This window comes from Oncorhynchus masou, chromosome 30 (assembly GCF_036934945.1).
Source record: "Oncorhynchus masou masou isolate Uvic2021 chromosome 30, UVic_Omas_1.1, whole genome shotgun sequence".
NCBI lineage: Eukaryota > Metazoa > Chordata > Actinopteri > Salmoniformes > Salmonidae > Oncorhynchus > Oncorhynchus masou.
Window position 1 is genome coordinate 19817586 of NC_088241.1, and position 17979 is coordinate 19835564.

The following is a 17979-nucleotide window of genomic DNA, read 5'->3' on the forward strand; positions in this document are numbered from 1 at the left end:
TGCTAATAGTTGGCAGGGTTATTTACCTTTTCTCCCAATTTTGAATTACCGGAAGTTAATGTAGGTTGGCTGTGACTGGCCTCACACTCCAGTACATGAGGTGGTGGTGTATGCACCTAAAAGTTGGATGCGACCTGCCAACCCAATCCCAATGAAGAAGAAGAAGAAGAAGTGCACCTCTGAGCAGTAACTATACCTTGACGTTCAAGGAACTGTCCGTAGAAGTCCAACATATGTCGCCACTGGTCTCATAACAATTCTGTCATTCAGGGCAGATGAGTTAGTAAAGCCACGTACAAACATGGTCTCTTTTTTGCTTTCTTGAGTAAGACAGCTAAAAAATGAAAGTGTTTCAGCCTAGTACAGTTCTTTCTGAGGTGGTGGTGCTGCCAGCAGATAAAATGGAGCATACCGGTTGGTAATGTTCTCTAGTTGTGCAGTGATTGGATCAGTGTCTTGTCACTGACACCATGTCAACGCAAAATCTACGGGTAGAGCTTGAAAGTCAAGCCTCCTGGGTGCTGCCAGAGTTACATTAGAAGTGCCCATCCAAGAAGGCTCAAGGTTATTGGCCACAGATAAAATTACGTCAAATCATGTTATATCTACCATAGCTTTGATTGGATTGATCATGTCAACGTCATATTTTCAAAATCTTAGCTAGCAAGCTAGAAGTCGTCATCATGAATCAAGTCGACAATCTACTGGCAAATCCTTTTCAATCCTTGTCATATGAAGAGAGATAATGAAGAGAAATTATAGATAAAACTTATCAGTGCTCATTGGCCATTGGACATAACATTACACAAGTTGGAAATCACAAATTCAACAATGAGTGGTTTGGAAGGAATCAGTGGGTAACTGCAAGAATTGCAAAGCAATCACTAGCCTGTTACTCAGGGGGGTGGGTTTGTGGTCCAAGTATGGGTTTAAGGGTCTCTTTTCCAAGCATAAAATGATAAACATTCAACATTGGCCATACTGTCAATCCAGCATGACTTCTGCTTTGCTCAAAACAACTAGAAACTCTGAACTGGGAAATCTCAGACTTCAGTGAGTTCAAGACAATTGGGAACTTGGAAGAATATGAGCTCAGACTGGGAAAATACATTTTCTCTGAATTGCATGACGGAAATCTGGCCTCTTTCTAGAGCTCTGACCTGAAGACCACTGACTTCATCATGATTCAACCTTGTTGTCTTGAAAGCACCATAAATCCAGAGAATTTCAGAATTTGATGATGTTTGATGACAAAATTTGCCCATGAAATACAGCCACCCCACCTTCCTGTTCAAGTGAGCACAACATAACAAGGTGAGTCCAAACATGTATTGTGTGATGCTACATAAATTATGTAATATGCCAGGGAGATATGTATACTGTAGATAAGAATTAATACAAAGTGTATTTTGTGTAGTAAGCTGTTAGTAGCCCATGTGCCTCACCCTAATAATTTGGTCCCTTTTCCCTTCATAATTTAGCCAACTGTTCTGACTTGTTGGTGCACCTATAGCCTGTTTTAGAGAAATGTCATCATTGAATATTATAAGAGCTTTCATTGTCTGCTTAAATACCCCCTTTTATTTATCCTACGGTTCTGACTTGGTGTACAGGGAGAATACTGAAAGAACGAGCAATGTTCTGAATTCTGTTGCTGTACATTTCAAAAGTGCTGATATATAGTTGTATTGACTATGTTTGTACTGGCTCATTAATTTCTTAATCGAAATTACGGATTGCCTCTAAGAGTCCCCTTATGCCATAGTGTGTACATCGCAATTGTCAGTAAAAACCACATTTGTTTAAGCAAGTCAGCTATCTTAGCTATGTTTTTTTTAAGTTAGTAAATGAGGCTGAATTAACTGCTTTGCTACCAGACAAGGCTCTGCTGATAGCCAGGTGTAGCAGTGGTAAGGTGTTGGGACATCTTTATGTAGGCCCTAACAGTTTGTGGGCACCGTTTGTCACCGTTATAGTGCAATTCATATATTTTAGTGTTATAGAGGCTTTGCAGGCATGCATCCAAAACATTTTTTTTTTGCCCCACCAATATTTACATGCTATAATCGTCACTGGATGATGCATATAACTGGGGAAGGGAATAACACAATTTCTACAGTGTTGAATGTTTCTAAGAACACAGTGGTCACCATCATTGGGAAATGGAACAAACATGGAACTACCCAGACTCCGCCTAGAGCGAGCTATCGGACCCAACTGAGCAACCAGGCAAGAAGGACCTTTGTCAGAGAGGTGACCAAGAACCCAATGACCACTCTGACAGAACTACAGAGGAGTCGATGTGTTGAATTCAAACGATCTTCTGACAGGTCCACGACAATTTGCCATTGTTTTCACTTTAAGAAAGGCATTTACTTTAAGAAACACATTCATTATCCAGATATAGCATAAATTACTGATAAAGATTAAAACGTTCTGCCAACACAGTAAATAGACCGGTAGTAAGTAACATATTTGACCGTATGGGCTGCAGTATTGCTGTGCCGCAGCATGTGCTATAGGAGCGCGACATCATTGCCTATTTAAGTCAGACCCAATAAAAAGGCAGGGCATATAAACCCAATAATCTATTGATGAACGAAATATTAAACAACAATTTGTGTTTTGGCTACGGTGGCCTAATGCCAATAGTTACAAATTATACAGCAAATAAAGGGCTTTATTGCCGTCATAAAAGATGAAAGGAGGCGTTTTTAGGCAGAGTTTTAATGCTCATTCACACAAGCACAATTTTACCACAGGTCTGATTTATAAAGGAAACATGTGTATGTATGGCGTGCGCCAAGTTTATGAACGTCAATATTTGTACCTGCAATGACTGGCGCAAGCAGAAATTTACGCAACTGTTTTGAGGCCCCTGGAGATTGAAAAAAGGCACTAGAAAGACTGAGCTCATAAGACAAATGTAACTCTGACCTGAATTCAAAGTGCTATGCAGAGCTCATCACCTGTTTAACACCATCCATACCATGAAGCATTGTGGTGGCAGCAGCATCATGCTGTTGGGTGGAGGAAGGGTGCACTGAAACTCTTCCCTGTATATTTATTTATACTGGTATCACAGTTGCCAGTTTAATACTGTCATTTTGCTTTACAGCAGTGATGCTGTAATATAGTTTACAGTACTATTTTCTTTACTGTAAAACATATTACAGCATCCCTGCTGTGAATTTACAAATACAGGCAAATCCTTGATGAGAACCTGCTTCAGAGTGCAAACAACCTTAGGCTGGGGCAAAAATGGGCATTCCAACAGGACAATGACCCTAAGCATACAGCCAAAGCAATGCTGGAATGGCTAAAGAACAGGAATGTGAAAGTCCTTGAGTGGCCCAGCCAAAGCCTAAACTTGGTTCCCATAGAAAATCTGTGGAAAGACTTGAAGATTGCTGTTCACCGCCACTCCCCATCTAACTTAACAGAGCTGGAGAAAATCTGCAAGGAAGAATGGGAGAAGTACAAATCTGATAGACATACCCAAGTTGACTCAAAGCTGTCGCCACCAAATGTGCTTCTACTACAAACTATTGACTCAGGGGTGTGAATATTTAAATTAGAAAACATTTCTAAAAACTGATAACATAGATAATTAAGATCTTTTATTTGCATAATTTGCTTATGTGAGATACTTGTCATTAGAATGTATCCTATTGGACTATAGTGTTGGCAGTTGCACTTTTCCCTCAGCTGGGGCTCAGTCACCTGGGGTCCAGAGAGGGGAGAGGTCAGGCTTGTCTTTCACATGTCCCTGGTGCTATGCGGAATATCAGAAAAGGAAGAGGACAGAATGGAACATTGTCTTCATATGTGAATGTGTCTTTACCTATTCTTAAACCATGTGAAGGGATGGCATGAATAATGGGGAACAAATTACTTGTCTCCACAATGTCTGTGTGCTTATCCTGGGATAGTGTATGACCTCGAGGCTCATTCCCCTCAGTGAGCTTGTCCAGGAGTGGGGTCAAGAGGGGGTTTACTTGAAATGGGAGTATTGAGAGTTGACAATTGAGTTATGCCTTGGATGAGGTAATGGTTATGTGCTATGAAGTACCAGGAACGAGATTAGAACCTCGTTTTAGGGAACAAACTGAACGATAATTTATAGCGAATGCAATCTGGCTATGGGATACTTCTCTCAAGTAAAAGTCTTTCTTTGTGAACAGTTCCTAAGATCTGTGATTCGTCATGTAAGTTGAGAGGGGTGTATCTTGGCTATAAAAGATCTTCATACTTTTCTGTTGGTACGTTTCAATGGTTCATTCGAGATAGCGCATCATTGAAAGTCAAAAAGGTCAATATACCACGGATAAGGGCTGTTCTTATGCACGACACAAAGCAGAGTGCCTGGATAGCCCTTAGCCGTGGTATATTGGCCATATACCACAAACCCAAGGTGCCTTATTGCTATTGTAAACTGGTTACCAATGTAATTAGAGCAGTAAAAATACATGTTTTGTCATACCTGTGGTATATGGTCTGATATACCACAGCTGTCAGCCAATCAGCATTCAGGGCTCAAAACACCATTTATAAATATAAATTCAACAATCAATGACTTAGTTTGTGTAAGGAAATCAGTCAATTGAAACATTCATTATGCCCAAGTCTATGAATTTCACATGACTGGAAATAAAGATATGCATCTGTTGGTCAGATACCTTTCAAGAAAATAGGCCTCACAATAGGCCGCAGGATCTCGTTACGGTATTTCTGTGCATTCAAATTGCCTTTGATAAAATGGAATTGTTTGTTGTCCGTAGCTTATGTCTGCCCATACCATAACCCTACCGCCACCATTGGGCACTCTGTTCACAACATTGACATCAGCAACCTGCTCAACACACCATACATGTGGTCTGCAGTTGAGCTCGGTTGGACATACTGCCAAGTTCTCTAAAGTGACATTTGATAGAGCTTATGGCAGAGAAATTATCATTCAATTATCTGGCAACAGCTCTGGTGGATATTCCTGCAGTCAGCACGCCAATTGCACGCTCCCTCAACTTGAAACACCTTTGACATTGTGTGACAAAACGGCATATTTCAGAGTGGCCCTTTGTCCCCAGCACAAGGTGCATCTGTAATGATCATGCTGATTAATCAGCTTCTTGATATATCACACCTGTCAGGTGGATGGATTATCTTGGCAAAGGAGAAACACCCACGAACAGGGATGTAAACATTTGTGCACATCATTTGAGAGAAGCTTTTTGTGCAAATGGACACTTTCTGGGATCTTTTAATTCAGATCATGAAACCAACACTTTTACATGTTGCATTTAAATTTTTGTTCAGTATAAGTATACACACACACTCCCCAAAAACATTTACCATGCTAACATAAATGACCACGGCACACACAATACACTTAATGTTTTATTCCCAAGTAATACAGAAAAAAAAGCTGCACAAATGCCCAGTTTCCCAAAAACATTAAAGAGTATGTTCATCATTAAAACCAAGGATCCTATGGTTATAACAATGAACTTTTGGGAAACAGGGCCCAGAACACAACCAAATTAAACCTTGAAACAGAATAGAAAGATCCATAAGAAAACACATACCACTACTTAAAAACATTTTTTTTTAAGCAACAAAGTTTCACTGATCATAGTGCATTTGGTGTTTGTTGTTTCAGAAAAAATAAAATAAAACGGCAGCCCTGCCATTTTGCTGGAACAACTAATAATTTTGTCTCTAAAGCACACTTGTCAGGACCATTTGCAATTTAAACCGATTTACCATAGAGCCATCAGTGAAGTTAGCACTATTACAAAGTACAAATGTAATTAAAAAAACAACCCTTTCAAGAGTAGATGACAACAGCCCTTGCTCGGAACTGGGGCTACGCTATGTGAGGGAATCAACGTCGTCTCCTGTCTGGACTCCTGCTGCGTCTACGTCCACCACCCCTGTGGGGAACAGAGGAAAGGTTTTAAATCAACAAAACCATTTAGAACACACAGGACTACAAATGTACACACGTAAACCTACACTTGAATCAGTAATTTCTGTTTTTTTAATTCAAGTTAAGCCACTGCACCCATTCTGTTCCACTCTTTATATAGACCCAAACGAGTCACATCTTATACTTGTGAAATGGAGATAACCAAGTGAAGCCCTTAGCTCTGGGTTTGCCCACTTGTTTAAAGTGTTCTCGCAGTTCCAAACTCTTACAATTATCCTCCACACAGCAGAATACTGCTCACTCTATGACACTCACCTCCTCTTGCTCTTGGGTGGTCCTCTGACAAAGCCCCAGTCCACACTGATAGGCTGGCCCATCATGTCCTGGCCATTCAACCCTTCCATGGCTGCCTGGGCTTCTTTGTATGTCTCATACTCCACCAGCGCATAACCCTGTGAAAAGGGTTGATGAGCAAATACATGAGTCAGTGATGAAAGTCAAAAAAATAGCCATATTACGATGATAGGGCTTCCCCTTCTTGTCGTAATTGTCGCAGGTCAATACGAGCACCTCTGAACCCAGACTAAAAATCACAGGAAACCATACTGCAATACAGACATGGTAGGTGTCACTGTATTCCTAATTACCCCATAATGTAAAATGGCAGATTGGTGTGATTGAAATGCAGCTAGTTCTTAATTAAACAGGCTTTTGCGTCATCGTGCTAGGTAGCTAATGCTAAAGCAGCCCATTGGATTCCCTGAACGTGTGATGCTTTGACGTTGAGATGAGCAGCTACAGGAAGTGTTGCCCTGCTATAGTCCAACCACACTACTTAGTAACCAGTTAATGATGGTACAGATATTGTTGGAATGCTAATTTCAGTGGTGGAAAAGCACTTAATTGTCATACCTGGGTAAAAGTAAAAATACCTTAATAGAAAATGACAAGTAAAAAAAGTATCTTGTTTTAAATGTACAGTGGTGGGGGGAAAAAAAGGTACTCAATTGTCATACATGGGGTAAAAGTAAATGCTATACATCAAATTCCTTACCAAGCAAACAAGCTGCACAATTATTTAGTTTTTTTCAGTCAGGGGCACACTCCAACACTCAGACTTCATTTACAAATGCAGTATTTGTGTTTAGTGAGTTCCCCAGATCAGAGCCAGTAGGGATGACAACGCGTTACTATTGATAGCTGCGTGAATTGGACCATAATTCTGTCCCGCTTGAGCATCCAAAATGTGACAAATACTTTTTGGTGTCAGGAAAAATTGGAGTAAAAAAGTACATATTTTCTTTAAGAATGTAGTGGAATAAAAGTTGTCAAAAATATAAAGAGACAACCCCCAAAAAATATTTTACACCACAGCATAATTTTAATGTCTGCTCAGCTGTAAAGCCACAAAAGGCCCATTGTCATTTGTCCATGTCCAGTGTATTGTTGCCATCTTGTGGCTTAAAAGAGCATTGCACAACAGATTACACATATATGAAACTTACAATACTAGCCAGGCAAATGAATCCTGTCAAAACAAATCCTAATTTAAAATGTGCTGTGTAGATATGGGAATTGGGCCTAACCTTGAGGTAACCTGTTCTTCGGTCCAGGTTCAGATGTAGGTTCTTGATCTCTCCAAACTCCGCAAACTTGTCGTGGATGTCCTCCTCAGTGGCCTCTTCATGTACCCCAGTCACAAAAAGGATCCAACCCTCCACAGCTGAGAGAATCAAAAGACAAACATGTCCGTGTTAAATAACTGCCTCTATGGTTAACTAGGGATACCACCTGCTTATAAACACAATATTTAAATTAAACTCATATTGTAATGAGCATTTGAAACTTGGACAATGTACAAACCACAGTTTCAAATAAACACCCCATTCAGAAGTGCTTCGTTGTATGTCTCATACTCCACCAGCGCATAACCCTGTGAAAAAGGTTGATGAGCAAATACATGAGTGGGCACCCTAGGTTCATCATGGCACTTACATCTCTGAGGACCTGGCTCATCACCATCCTGCTCCACAGTATCATAGTCCTCTCTCACTCTGGACCTTGCTCCCTCCTCTAGCACAGCAGAGAACAAAGGGAAGAAATTGCATCATGCATCCCACCTAAAACAATCGTACACTGTCCATATACTATTGAAAAATCGGAGAAGCAGAATACAGCAAGGTTAGGAGTCAGAACTGCAGTGGTAACTCACCTGAACCAAAACCTCGACCCTTTCTCCTCTTTGCCTTCTCTTTTAACTTGTGGATGCTGTCTGGGGAATGAAGACATTACAGAAACACATTAGTGAACTGAAAATGATAACTACTGACTTACCTAGAGTATAACTAATAAATTGCCTAACGCGTTAGTAAAAGACAGCTAGCTACAGTAACTATACAGAAAACATTATAATAGCTAACGTTTAATAGTAATAATAATAGCTAACGTTTAATAGTAATAATAATAGCTAACGTTTGTAAACCGTGACCCCAAATTAATTAGCTAGCTTAGTGTAGTAACGTTTGCTAAAGTAGATTGGTCACATAAATTGAAAGGGTGTTAGCTAACGTTATTAACAGTAGTTATGATACGTTAATCTTTGGATTGGTGTAGCTAGAGGTAAATCTAGCGTTAACTTTCTAACGTTCGTTAGCGCACATGCTAATCACCATCAATTTACAATAGTCGACACAAGAAAGGCTGATTATGTAATTTGCAAGTTATTAACACTGACCTCGTAGTTTCCAAACAAATGTATTGTCTACATAGCTATCTTGGTGTTAGTTACGTTAGCCAGATAGCTTGCTAACGCGTTAGTTCACAACCTAATCGCCATATTTAACAATGCCAGTTCTGTTATTGGTGTAAGATGGGTGGCAAATATACATATTCGCTGGCTAACAAATATTTTCTAAACGAACTAGGCACAATTCAAAAAGTTATTACCAACAATACATTAGCCAACTAGCATGTTTGAATGGCTGCAAGGCCCAACAGGCAACACGCATCCACGATTTACGGATACTATTCACTCAGTTAGCCGAAAATTTCCAAAATACGCATTTTTAGCGAGTCCATAGTAAGCAAAAAACAACACCACAGAACTACTGTTTCATAAATTTTACCATCACCATCCTCATCCATAGCAAAGTCCTCGCCTCCCGCTTCATGAAGATCTAGTACGTCAGCCATGTTGTTAGCTAATGCGCGTGAACGTAGACGATACCCAGGAAGTATCCCTGCCTGGTGTGTATTCATTAGTTGGATTCCGATTTCTAAACGTTTCGTCTGTTGCTAAACGTTTTGCAGCGGAATACTACTAATGAATACACCCCGGTTGTCAGAAACGGCATAGAAAGAATATAAATGGAATCCAATATATATTTAGAAATGTGAAATAATGAAAACTGAATGAATACATTAATACATGGGCATGGGTATGTATTGGTCCCACTGAATTATTTGTCAGTTAGCTTATATTTGTCAGTTTATATTTAGTAGTTGAATTTCATAGATGCAAATGTCAGGTAGCCATGCAGTTAAGATCATTGGGCCAGCAGTAAACGAGCTGACAAGCTGAAAAAATATGTCGATATGCCCTTGAGCAAGGCATTTAACTCTAATTGCTCCTGTAAATCGCTCTGGATAAGAGCATCATGCGTTGACATGTAGGCCGGAGCAGGGACAGCACAACACACATCACAACATCTTGGGAAAAGGTCAGCAAAAAAATCAAAATAACCTAGAGAGAGATCTTCCTCAACAAAATAGGCTGTGCCTTTCTGTAAGAAAGTTGCTGAAACTACCAATCTCAGCACAATCTTTTCACATCAGCCTACGCAGTGACTGCTCTTTTCTTTGCCTGCACTGTGCAGAATTAGCTAAACATTGCATTCCCTTAAGTGAATCATAAACGTCATACAAAGAAAGATGCAGAGATTGAAAAATAATGAAAGAACTTGAAAATACAAAAACGACTTTATCCACGAGTTGGAGGAGGGTGATATTTATGACAAATTGTTCAGTCAACATCTTGGGCACATGTGAACGAACTATTTCATATCGGGATCTCTGGTCCAGCCAATCTAATTTCCTGAGATAATTGCATTGCTCGGAGAGATGCATGCAAAATAATGAATGAAGTCATATTACATTTTTTAATGATGGTTCTTTCTAATCATATTCATTCATGCAATGTGCAATTTATATACAGTATATCTTATGTATTTCCAATGTGTTACATTTAAGATCATCTTTATATCAAAGAGGATCATTCTTGCTGTATGTACGAATGATAATATGTGTCATCATTACCTTAGATTACCCAGTAGAGAAAGATAATCCAACAGTACAGAAAAATCGGGACGTTGTCCACGTTAAACTGTAGCATGCGACTATTGGAGCACATACCAATATCTCTGTTCTCAATCTATCAACTGAACAGGAAATGTTTGCTCTTTTGCTGACTCCAACTGACCTAAACCAAACCATAAAACAATGCAATTCCCATTTGTTTCACATTATAACCGAAATGGATGTCCACAGGAATAGCAAGTTCATATACAAACAATGCATCTACCATTCCCCTGATGTGATGGGTTTATCCGAGGCCCTCTGTTTTTGCCTGGAACTGTAACAGTGATAATGTGCAGTGAGGCAATCGCTGATAGACAGATATTACTGTTCTAAGGGATGTCCGACCTGTAAAGTAGAAAAGGCGTTATCAGTCATGTTACTATCAGTGTTTTTCTACGAAATGTGTGTTTCATGGCTGTGTAATAAAGACTAGCTATTCAGGAAGTTATTTGAATTGAACATTTCCAAAACTTTTGACATAAATAGCATCCCCTTTTCAGATGATTGAGAACTCATTGACAACAGATGCCCTTTTCCAATTATTGAATTGTAATTTCAGTTTACTGTATCAGCCAGACGAGAATTTACTTCCTTCAATTCGAATGGACCTCAACCCTGGTTAACATGCACAATACCAAGCTTCTCTTATTTGTGTTGTTGGGAGTTACTGCCCCAAAACCAATGTTATTTTTCTATAAAAATGCTAGCTCTGCCAATCATTTAGAAAACGAGTTGATAAAACCTCAAAACATTGGAAACAAATGAATGAGGGGGGAAAACAAAATGATGCAACTTCCAACTGCCGTATAGTTGAACCCAAATTAAAAGACGAGGGTAACCTAAAATGCATACCCAAATCATTTTAAAAAATGGGCGTCTTTAGTTATTTCTTGAAAAGAAATGTAATCTATTAATGATTGCGTTAAGCCTACACAATGAAGGGATGACAGGATAGGTTGGATTGAATGTAACTTTTTTATTCAATCAGTATTATGTGTTTTAACTGTGGTGCAAGTACTTTATCTCGAACCCAATCAATACACACATTTGGACTTTGTGTCATTATTGTGACAGGCAACACATCAAGGTTCATCAGCCAACACTACACATTTGCACATTCCACCTCAGTTCACTTCCTTACATGTAGTAGCCAATAAGAATTGGGCCAGGCCCCTTTTCTCCAGCAGGAGCTATAAAACCCCTTGGCCCCAGACACAAGGTACCGTTAGGTCCAAGAACCCCCAGAAGTAAAGGTAAGTCTTCCATGGTTTTCTCTGTCTGATCCCAATGTCTCAGTATATTGGTTTAACGCTTCCAAGTGTAGCCTCATATTTATTGTGTGTATACAGAGTGTTGAGTGTGTATTTTTGTTAGTAGTAGCCTCAAGAGAGATACATCTAAGTACTGTAAAGTTTTCATTTATGACTACATGGTTAAATATGATACCAATTTCTACTGAGATCTTAATGTGGTAAGTTTCATCACATTTACCTGGTTTCACCAGGATAAGTGCAACTTCTGAAAGTGAATAGATTATCTTAGAGTGTCAATTGCCATGTAGTGTACAATGTTGCATCTGAAACTTCCTGTTGTCGTCCTAATCCTCTTGTCTCCTCTCCTGTAGATCCACCTTGCCCATTAGCAATCATGAAATTCTCTATCGTCGCTGCCCTTGTTGTTGTGCTGGCCATTGGTAAGAATTCATTACACAAATTGTTCCGCAACAAAGAAAAATCTTTGACTTTCTATTGTAATCTGCATTTATACCTAATACTACTCATGAATAGTAATTGAGTAACGCATAACTGCTAAACAAGGTAATTCAGAGGATAAATATGTATTTGCAAATCAAGCCTTTTACTCCTCTGCTCATCTATAACCTCTTCAATCATAACTACATCCATCCTTGTTTTCTGACTGAACACAATACTGTGTGTGTAACTAAGTGGGTTTTCTGTGTGTGTGTGTGTGTGTGTATGACAGGCTGTGAGTCCAGTTCCCTGGTGAAGCGTGACATCCCTGCTGAGATCGAGACTCTCACCAAGTACTTCCAGGACACCATTGAGAAAGTGAAGTCTCATGAGCTGATCAGCCAGGCTCAGTACGTCACTGACCACAACACTCTTCCAATAGAATTTAATATAATAGAATACTTCTCTTGAGGGGGGATTTTATTGCAGATCAACAAAATATGTACCATCAACTCTGTATGGAGTTGAATCTCTTCACGTTTAAGATATCAAGTCATTCTAAATAGATCACTCATTAAAATTGTTACTATTCATTTGATTTATTCGTAACATTGTACTTGACAGGGATATTACCTTTAAAACATGTCTGTTTTCACATCAGTACCATAGAGTCGGCTTTAAAGCTAGCTTGCTCGCTGAGCTTACAGCTGTTGGAAAACGTCTCTCTAAGTGTGTTTCTTTACCCATAGGGGTTACCTGGAGGAGGGTAAGACTCAAATCACGCCTCTGACCGACAAGATCCAGGAGCATGCTGAGAAGATCCAGGAGCAGATGAAATCCTTTGTCAGTGACATCGAGAAGCAAGTGCGTCCCATGGCTGATAAACTGCAGGCCCAGTTCAAGCCTCTGGCTGATGACTTGCAGGCCCAGATGGAGCAGCTCTTCCAGACCGTGGTTGACCAAACCAAGGCTCTCCTCCCCCCCCAGTAAAGCTAACGTAACATCCCCATAGCTTGGGTTCACTTTTGGTTCAGCCCAGACCATAGAAAGAAAAAACCATCTCCCCTCTGACTGTTTCACCTGCGTCAAGTCTACCTCACTCCTTCTCTTGATATCACCAATAAAGGGCATGAAAGGTGACCATTTTGTCTGTGATTGTTTTCTCTATGGTTCACATGGGCACATTGCAGATTAAATGAATGCACTGTGTACTGCTGTGTAATTTATTGAAGGTTCAAAGTCAAATTATTGGGTTGAAATTAGATACATTTCTGGGTGGAATTTGATGGGAAGTGCTTATTGAAATGCAAGTCAATATTTGTTTTTGATATACTGACTTTTGGGCCACTCTATCATATAGCCTATAAGCAGAGTTGGGTAGGTTACTTACTAAATATAATCCGTTACATAAACCGTTACAGTTACTAGTTACCTGTAAAAAAAAAAAAAAATCCGTAATTTTGGATTACCCATACTCAGTAATGTAATCGTATTACTTTCCCCTTAAGAGGCATAAGAAGACAAAAACGATCCATCAAACGCATTTGGTGTGTCATCATTGTGGTCCCTGATTCATGGTCAGACTCGCTCAGGTGGAACAAGCTAAATTTGCGCCTTTTTTCAAGGCTGAATTGAATGTCATTGAGAACAGTAAAAGGGTCAAACAAAAATGTTTCGCAAGCAAGTAATCCAAGGAGTAATCATCTAGTTTTACAAATGTATCTGTAATATGATTATATCATTTTAGCTGGAACTACTTTTGTTGTAATCAGATAACATGATTACATGCAATCAGTTTCTCCCCAACCCTGTCTATGAGCCCGAGTTGTTAATATTCTTTACATGTAATTTGAATTGGATGGAGTTTAGCATCAGCTCCATTTAGATTGTTACATTAATGTCATTGACTGTGGCCTAGGCCAACTACACACACTCATTAATGCATAGAATGTCCAAAAGATGACAATGAAAATCTGATCTGATTGAGGAGATAAAATGGTGAAATAGTTTTGCTTGTCCTTTGTCTTGATGATACCGTAGCTCTGTTGAATTGACTGGGTAATAGGGACATGCTGGGACTACAAAGTGCATAGAAAAAGAAAAGGTTACAAAAACTCAGGAAAATGCACTAATATACAGTCACGGTTACATTGTTAGTAGGCTATAACTGATTTACACTGTGGACAGGGCCCCTTGATGTCGCGGGAAACCATCATCCGTGATCCGATCCATGCACTCACGGCAGACGTGGTGACCGCAGGGATGGCGCCAAAATCTCCAGTGTCGAATGAGACTGCAAAGCTGAAAGTCGCGCGGCACAGTTGTGCATCCGAGAAGCCTGACATGAGTGACTTCAGAGGAATAGCCCACCACGTAACTGAAGGAGGTCAAAATAATAATATATACAGTATATTTTGATAGTGCAATTCGTAGGCTTTATCATCATCACGACCTCACCATTACATTCTTAAACACTAATCATACAGAGTATGACCGTTTGTAGTCCTAAAAACCGGAAATAATTTACCTCTGGTTCGTTCAGCCATAACTAGGGGCAAAATAAATGGGGAAAGAATAGAGTTTTGGAATAAACGGCGAAAATAAGGTCTGAGGTTAAAACAGTTTTATGAGATCTTATAGGTTTTGTTCTATGTGTCAGTCAGTTAACATGAACTTTATGAATTACAAAGTCTTTAAATGCATTAAGTTTTTAAAAGTTACATAAATGCTTAAAAATTAACAAAAAGTGATGTTAGCTGATGAAGATTATCTCATAGAACAAAAATGTACAAGATCTCCTAAGCCTGTGTTTACCACAGACCTTATTTTCGTGTTTATCCAAAAACCCTACAAAAACTCCATTCATTTTCACATAGGCTTTGTTCAATGAACCATGGCAGAGTTAGTGCCTACAAAAAAAAACGTCATCACAATTGCTCTCTATATCACCACCACCACCTTCTTCTTCTTCATCATCGCTGTCATCAAAAAAAAGGCTGTTCCTTTCAACCAATCAGCATGCCCGAATGGACATTTGGGATGCTGATCCATCCCACTTCAGGCAGAGCAGACACTAGACTAGAGTGTTGTCCGTGCATCCGCAATGTTCGTTTATGGCTTCAAGGTCATCATCATTGATATAATAACCTAAATATAAATTCATTGCAGTTTTAGATGGAAAGTTTGCTGATGTTTTGACAGACCAAAATTGACCTCATTTAAATTTGGTGTAGGCCTGCCTGTCTGTTGTATTTTGTCCTCTCAGTTGGCAACAAGGGAAGATGGAAAACATCCCTCTCCAAAATCTCTGCAGTCCCTTCCATACTCTCATTGCTTTGAAAAGTCAATGGAAAAGGGTGAACATCTCTGAAACTGAACGAGACAAAGAGTTAAGGAATGAGGCGTGGTGTTTGCTCAGCCTCGACTTCAGCTTCGCAGATATTGTAACTTGAATATAGGCCTGCCTACCTACAGATATCTCCATTTTAAATAGCAAAAAAATAAATAAACGACACTACATCATAATGGAGAGATGGTTGCAATCTGGAGAATGTTGTACATCCTTTAAAAATAAGAATACGCATGTTGATATAGAACCTGCATATTAGGGCTTTTTGTCTCAAAGCAATGAGGTAGACCATGCCTTGTTGTCAATTTTGACACATAACAACAAAATCACTAGTCTTCCACACAGCTATGGACCCTTAAGATGAAAGGCTGCATGCTTTATTGGTTTTAGAAAATGAAACTCACATAGAGGCACACTGTGTGTGCTGTAGCAACCCAAGGAATCAAATAATCATTCATCAAGTCAATGTTGGGTCTGATTTGGGAAAAAAAGAATGTGTGTACTTCCTCTACTCTCATTATTAGCATGATGGCGGTGCATCTAAGTGTAAACAATAAGTAGGCGTATAGCCCTCTTGAATACACTATGCTCAATGATTTGATAGCACGATCTCATCGGGCTTCACTTTACTTTATCCTTGCCTATTCAGTTGCCAGGCTACAAGATATACTCAAGGTGGCCTCCTTTAGCTAATGTTTAAAAGACTGAAGGATATTTTCAGGGAACCTCAGTCTCCTTCCTGTACTTTCTGTACTCATAACAAACGTATCAGTCAACATCAGATGTCAGTGTATGACAAATGATCTAGCGACCACTGTTACGAAGCAGCAGCAGCAGTACAGATGTTTATCAGACCTTTAACTAATGACTGCATGTCTCATGGCATGTCTTTTCATAAACTCACAGAACATTTTATAACTGCTCAATACATTTGGTAACGCAGGCTTCATACAGAGGGTTATGAAGGCATATGAGGGACGTGAGGCTTAACAGATGCTATTTCCATAGTGTTAAAGAGACAGTTGGTGGTGCCACCTTGCTCTACAGCCTCTAAGACCCTGGGGTGGTAGTGGAAGGACAAGGCCAGGGTGATGTAGGTAGGCACACCAGCTGGATGGGGAGCCAGTGATAAGCCCCAGAGATAACTGGGTATCTGGGCACACTGTGTCCCACAAAGGTTGGCACATGCAGTTACTGCCATGTAGTTAGGCATAGAGAGAACCCCTAAAGATAAACGGTGTCTTTGAGGTTCCCTTTACATTAAAAAAAAAGTGTGTTACTTTTTTCAATAACATGTGCATTAAGTTGGATTTGATTTGTACTTATGAGACCCATTTAACTTTTTTATACTGGAAAAATAGACATGAATAGCATAACAAAAGCAAATGGTCATGTTTGTGTATGATGTGATGATCAATCAATTTATTTAGCTATGTTCTGTCTTAATAACCATTAGAATCACAACAAAAAATGTTTCCCCTTACCTGTTGATGTTGCCCACTGAATATGGGGAACATCAAGGTAGCATGTATTATGTATGTACTGTATTATTCCCGAGGGGTTTTTCTCTGTTACTGTAGGCTGGTGAGTGATTTGGGAAAAGACTCCTTGTGGTGCCACGTCAATTTCCAGAATGTTGAGGTTATTTGTAATCAGGCAATATTTTAGTTCTGGGTTAACCAAGATAAATGTTTTTTGACATCTGAAGTCTGTCTGTGAGGTATGAAATATGATGTGACATATCTAGCTGGCATGTGGCCATTGTGTTACTGTTTGGACTCCTATAACACACATATTGACATTAACACATTAGACACATGTAGTTAATGCCTAAAATCTAATTCAGCTATTTCAAAGTTCTTGCCTATTCTATACTGGCATAGGCTCTAATCTAATGCATATTCTCCTCTGCATATTAAAGGCTATACTGCATGTGCATTATATTTATAGGGGATTCCATCACATGTACAGGTCCTGTTGAGTAACTAAATTGTCGCAGATGTGACAGGAAACACATTTACAGGCAATGTTCTGCAGTTTGATCCTGTATAACAAAATAAATAGATTGATATAATTTCACTACACAAGGAGTGTTGTGTGTGTGTGTGTGTGTGTGTGCCTTTGATAATATGCTCTGTGTGTCTATAGTCTTTCGAAGAAAAAATATATATTGTATGCCCGTGTTGTCCTTCCTTAAATCAAGGAGAGCTAGTTAGACACACAGATTTTATTTTTGATCTAACACATCAGATGAGTATGAGGTGAAGGATCCTAGATAACCCAGGAGCATATAGTGTATAGAGACATATGGCACTGATTCAGAGACAACCCATAGTTGACTTTGATTATGCAGATAAAAAAGAGCAGGTTAACATGATACAATGTACCATTTAAAATCATGACATGTCAAGATCAAAAATCATCCATACATCCATACGCACCCACATAATGACAGGACTACTTTCTGCCCATTAGCTAAATGGAAGGTACTCACCATGTTTCAATTTAGGCACCTCGAAGGGTCATCCAGAAGGGCTTGAACTGCGCGTGGAAAATGGCGAACCCTGACAGAAAAGAAACGGTGGCCTATTATGGGAATCTGAAAGCACTTAAGAATTTGACAAAAATTTGAGAAAAGAGAGGAAAATAAGAAA

General features: G+C 39.4%; 2 protein-coding genes across 3 annotated transcripts; one reads left to right on the plus strand and one right to left on the minus strand.

Annotated features, from left to right (window-relative positions):
• Positions 1 to 5384: 5384 nt before the first annotated feature.
• On the minus strand, positions 5385 to 9163 carry LOC135522281 (RNA-binding protein 8A). 2 transcript variants are annotated; one of them, XM_064948386.1, is made up of 6 exons: positions 9061 to 9163; positions 8142 to 8201; positions 7925 to 8002; positions 7516 to 7652; positions 6245 to 6381; positions 5385 to 5933 (listed from the first exon to the last, which is right to left on the minus strand). In XM_064948386.1, exons 1-6 carry the CDS (start codon positions 9119 to 9121, stop codon positions 5885 to 5887), a joined length of 522 nt encoding a protein of 173 aa, XP_064804458.1. In that variant the 5' UTR covers positions 9122 to 9163; the 3' UTR covers positions 5385 to 5884. The 2 variants fall into 2 exon arrangements, with proteins under 2 accessions (XP_064804458.1, XP_064804457.1); XM_064948385.1 differs by having other exon boundaries at positions 9055 to 9159.
• A 2283-nt stretch (positions 9164 to 11446) lies between these two features.
• On the plus strand, positions 11447 to 13185 carry LOC135522282 (type-4 ice-structuring protein LS-12-like). The gene is made up of 4 exons (XM_064948387.1): positions 11447 to 11538; positions 11910 to 11978; positions 12269 to 12386; positions 12726 to 13185. Exons 2-4 carry the CDS (start codon positions 11933 to 11935, stop codon positions 12964 to 12966), a joined length of 405 nt encoding a protein of 134 aa, XP_064804459.1. The 5' UTR covers positions 11447 to 11538; positions 11910 to 11932; the 3' UTR covers positions 12967 to 13185.
• The last annotated feature ends 4794 nt before the right edge of the window (positions 13186 to 17979 follow it).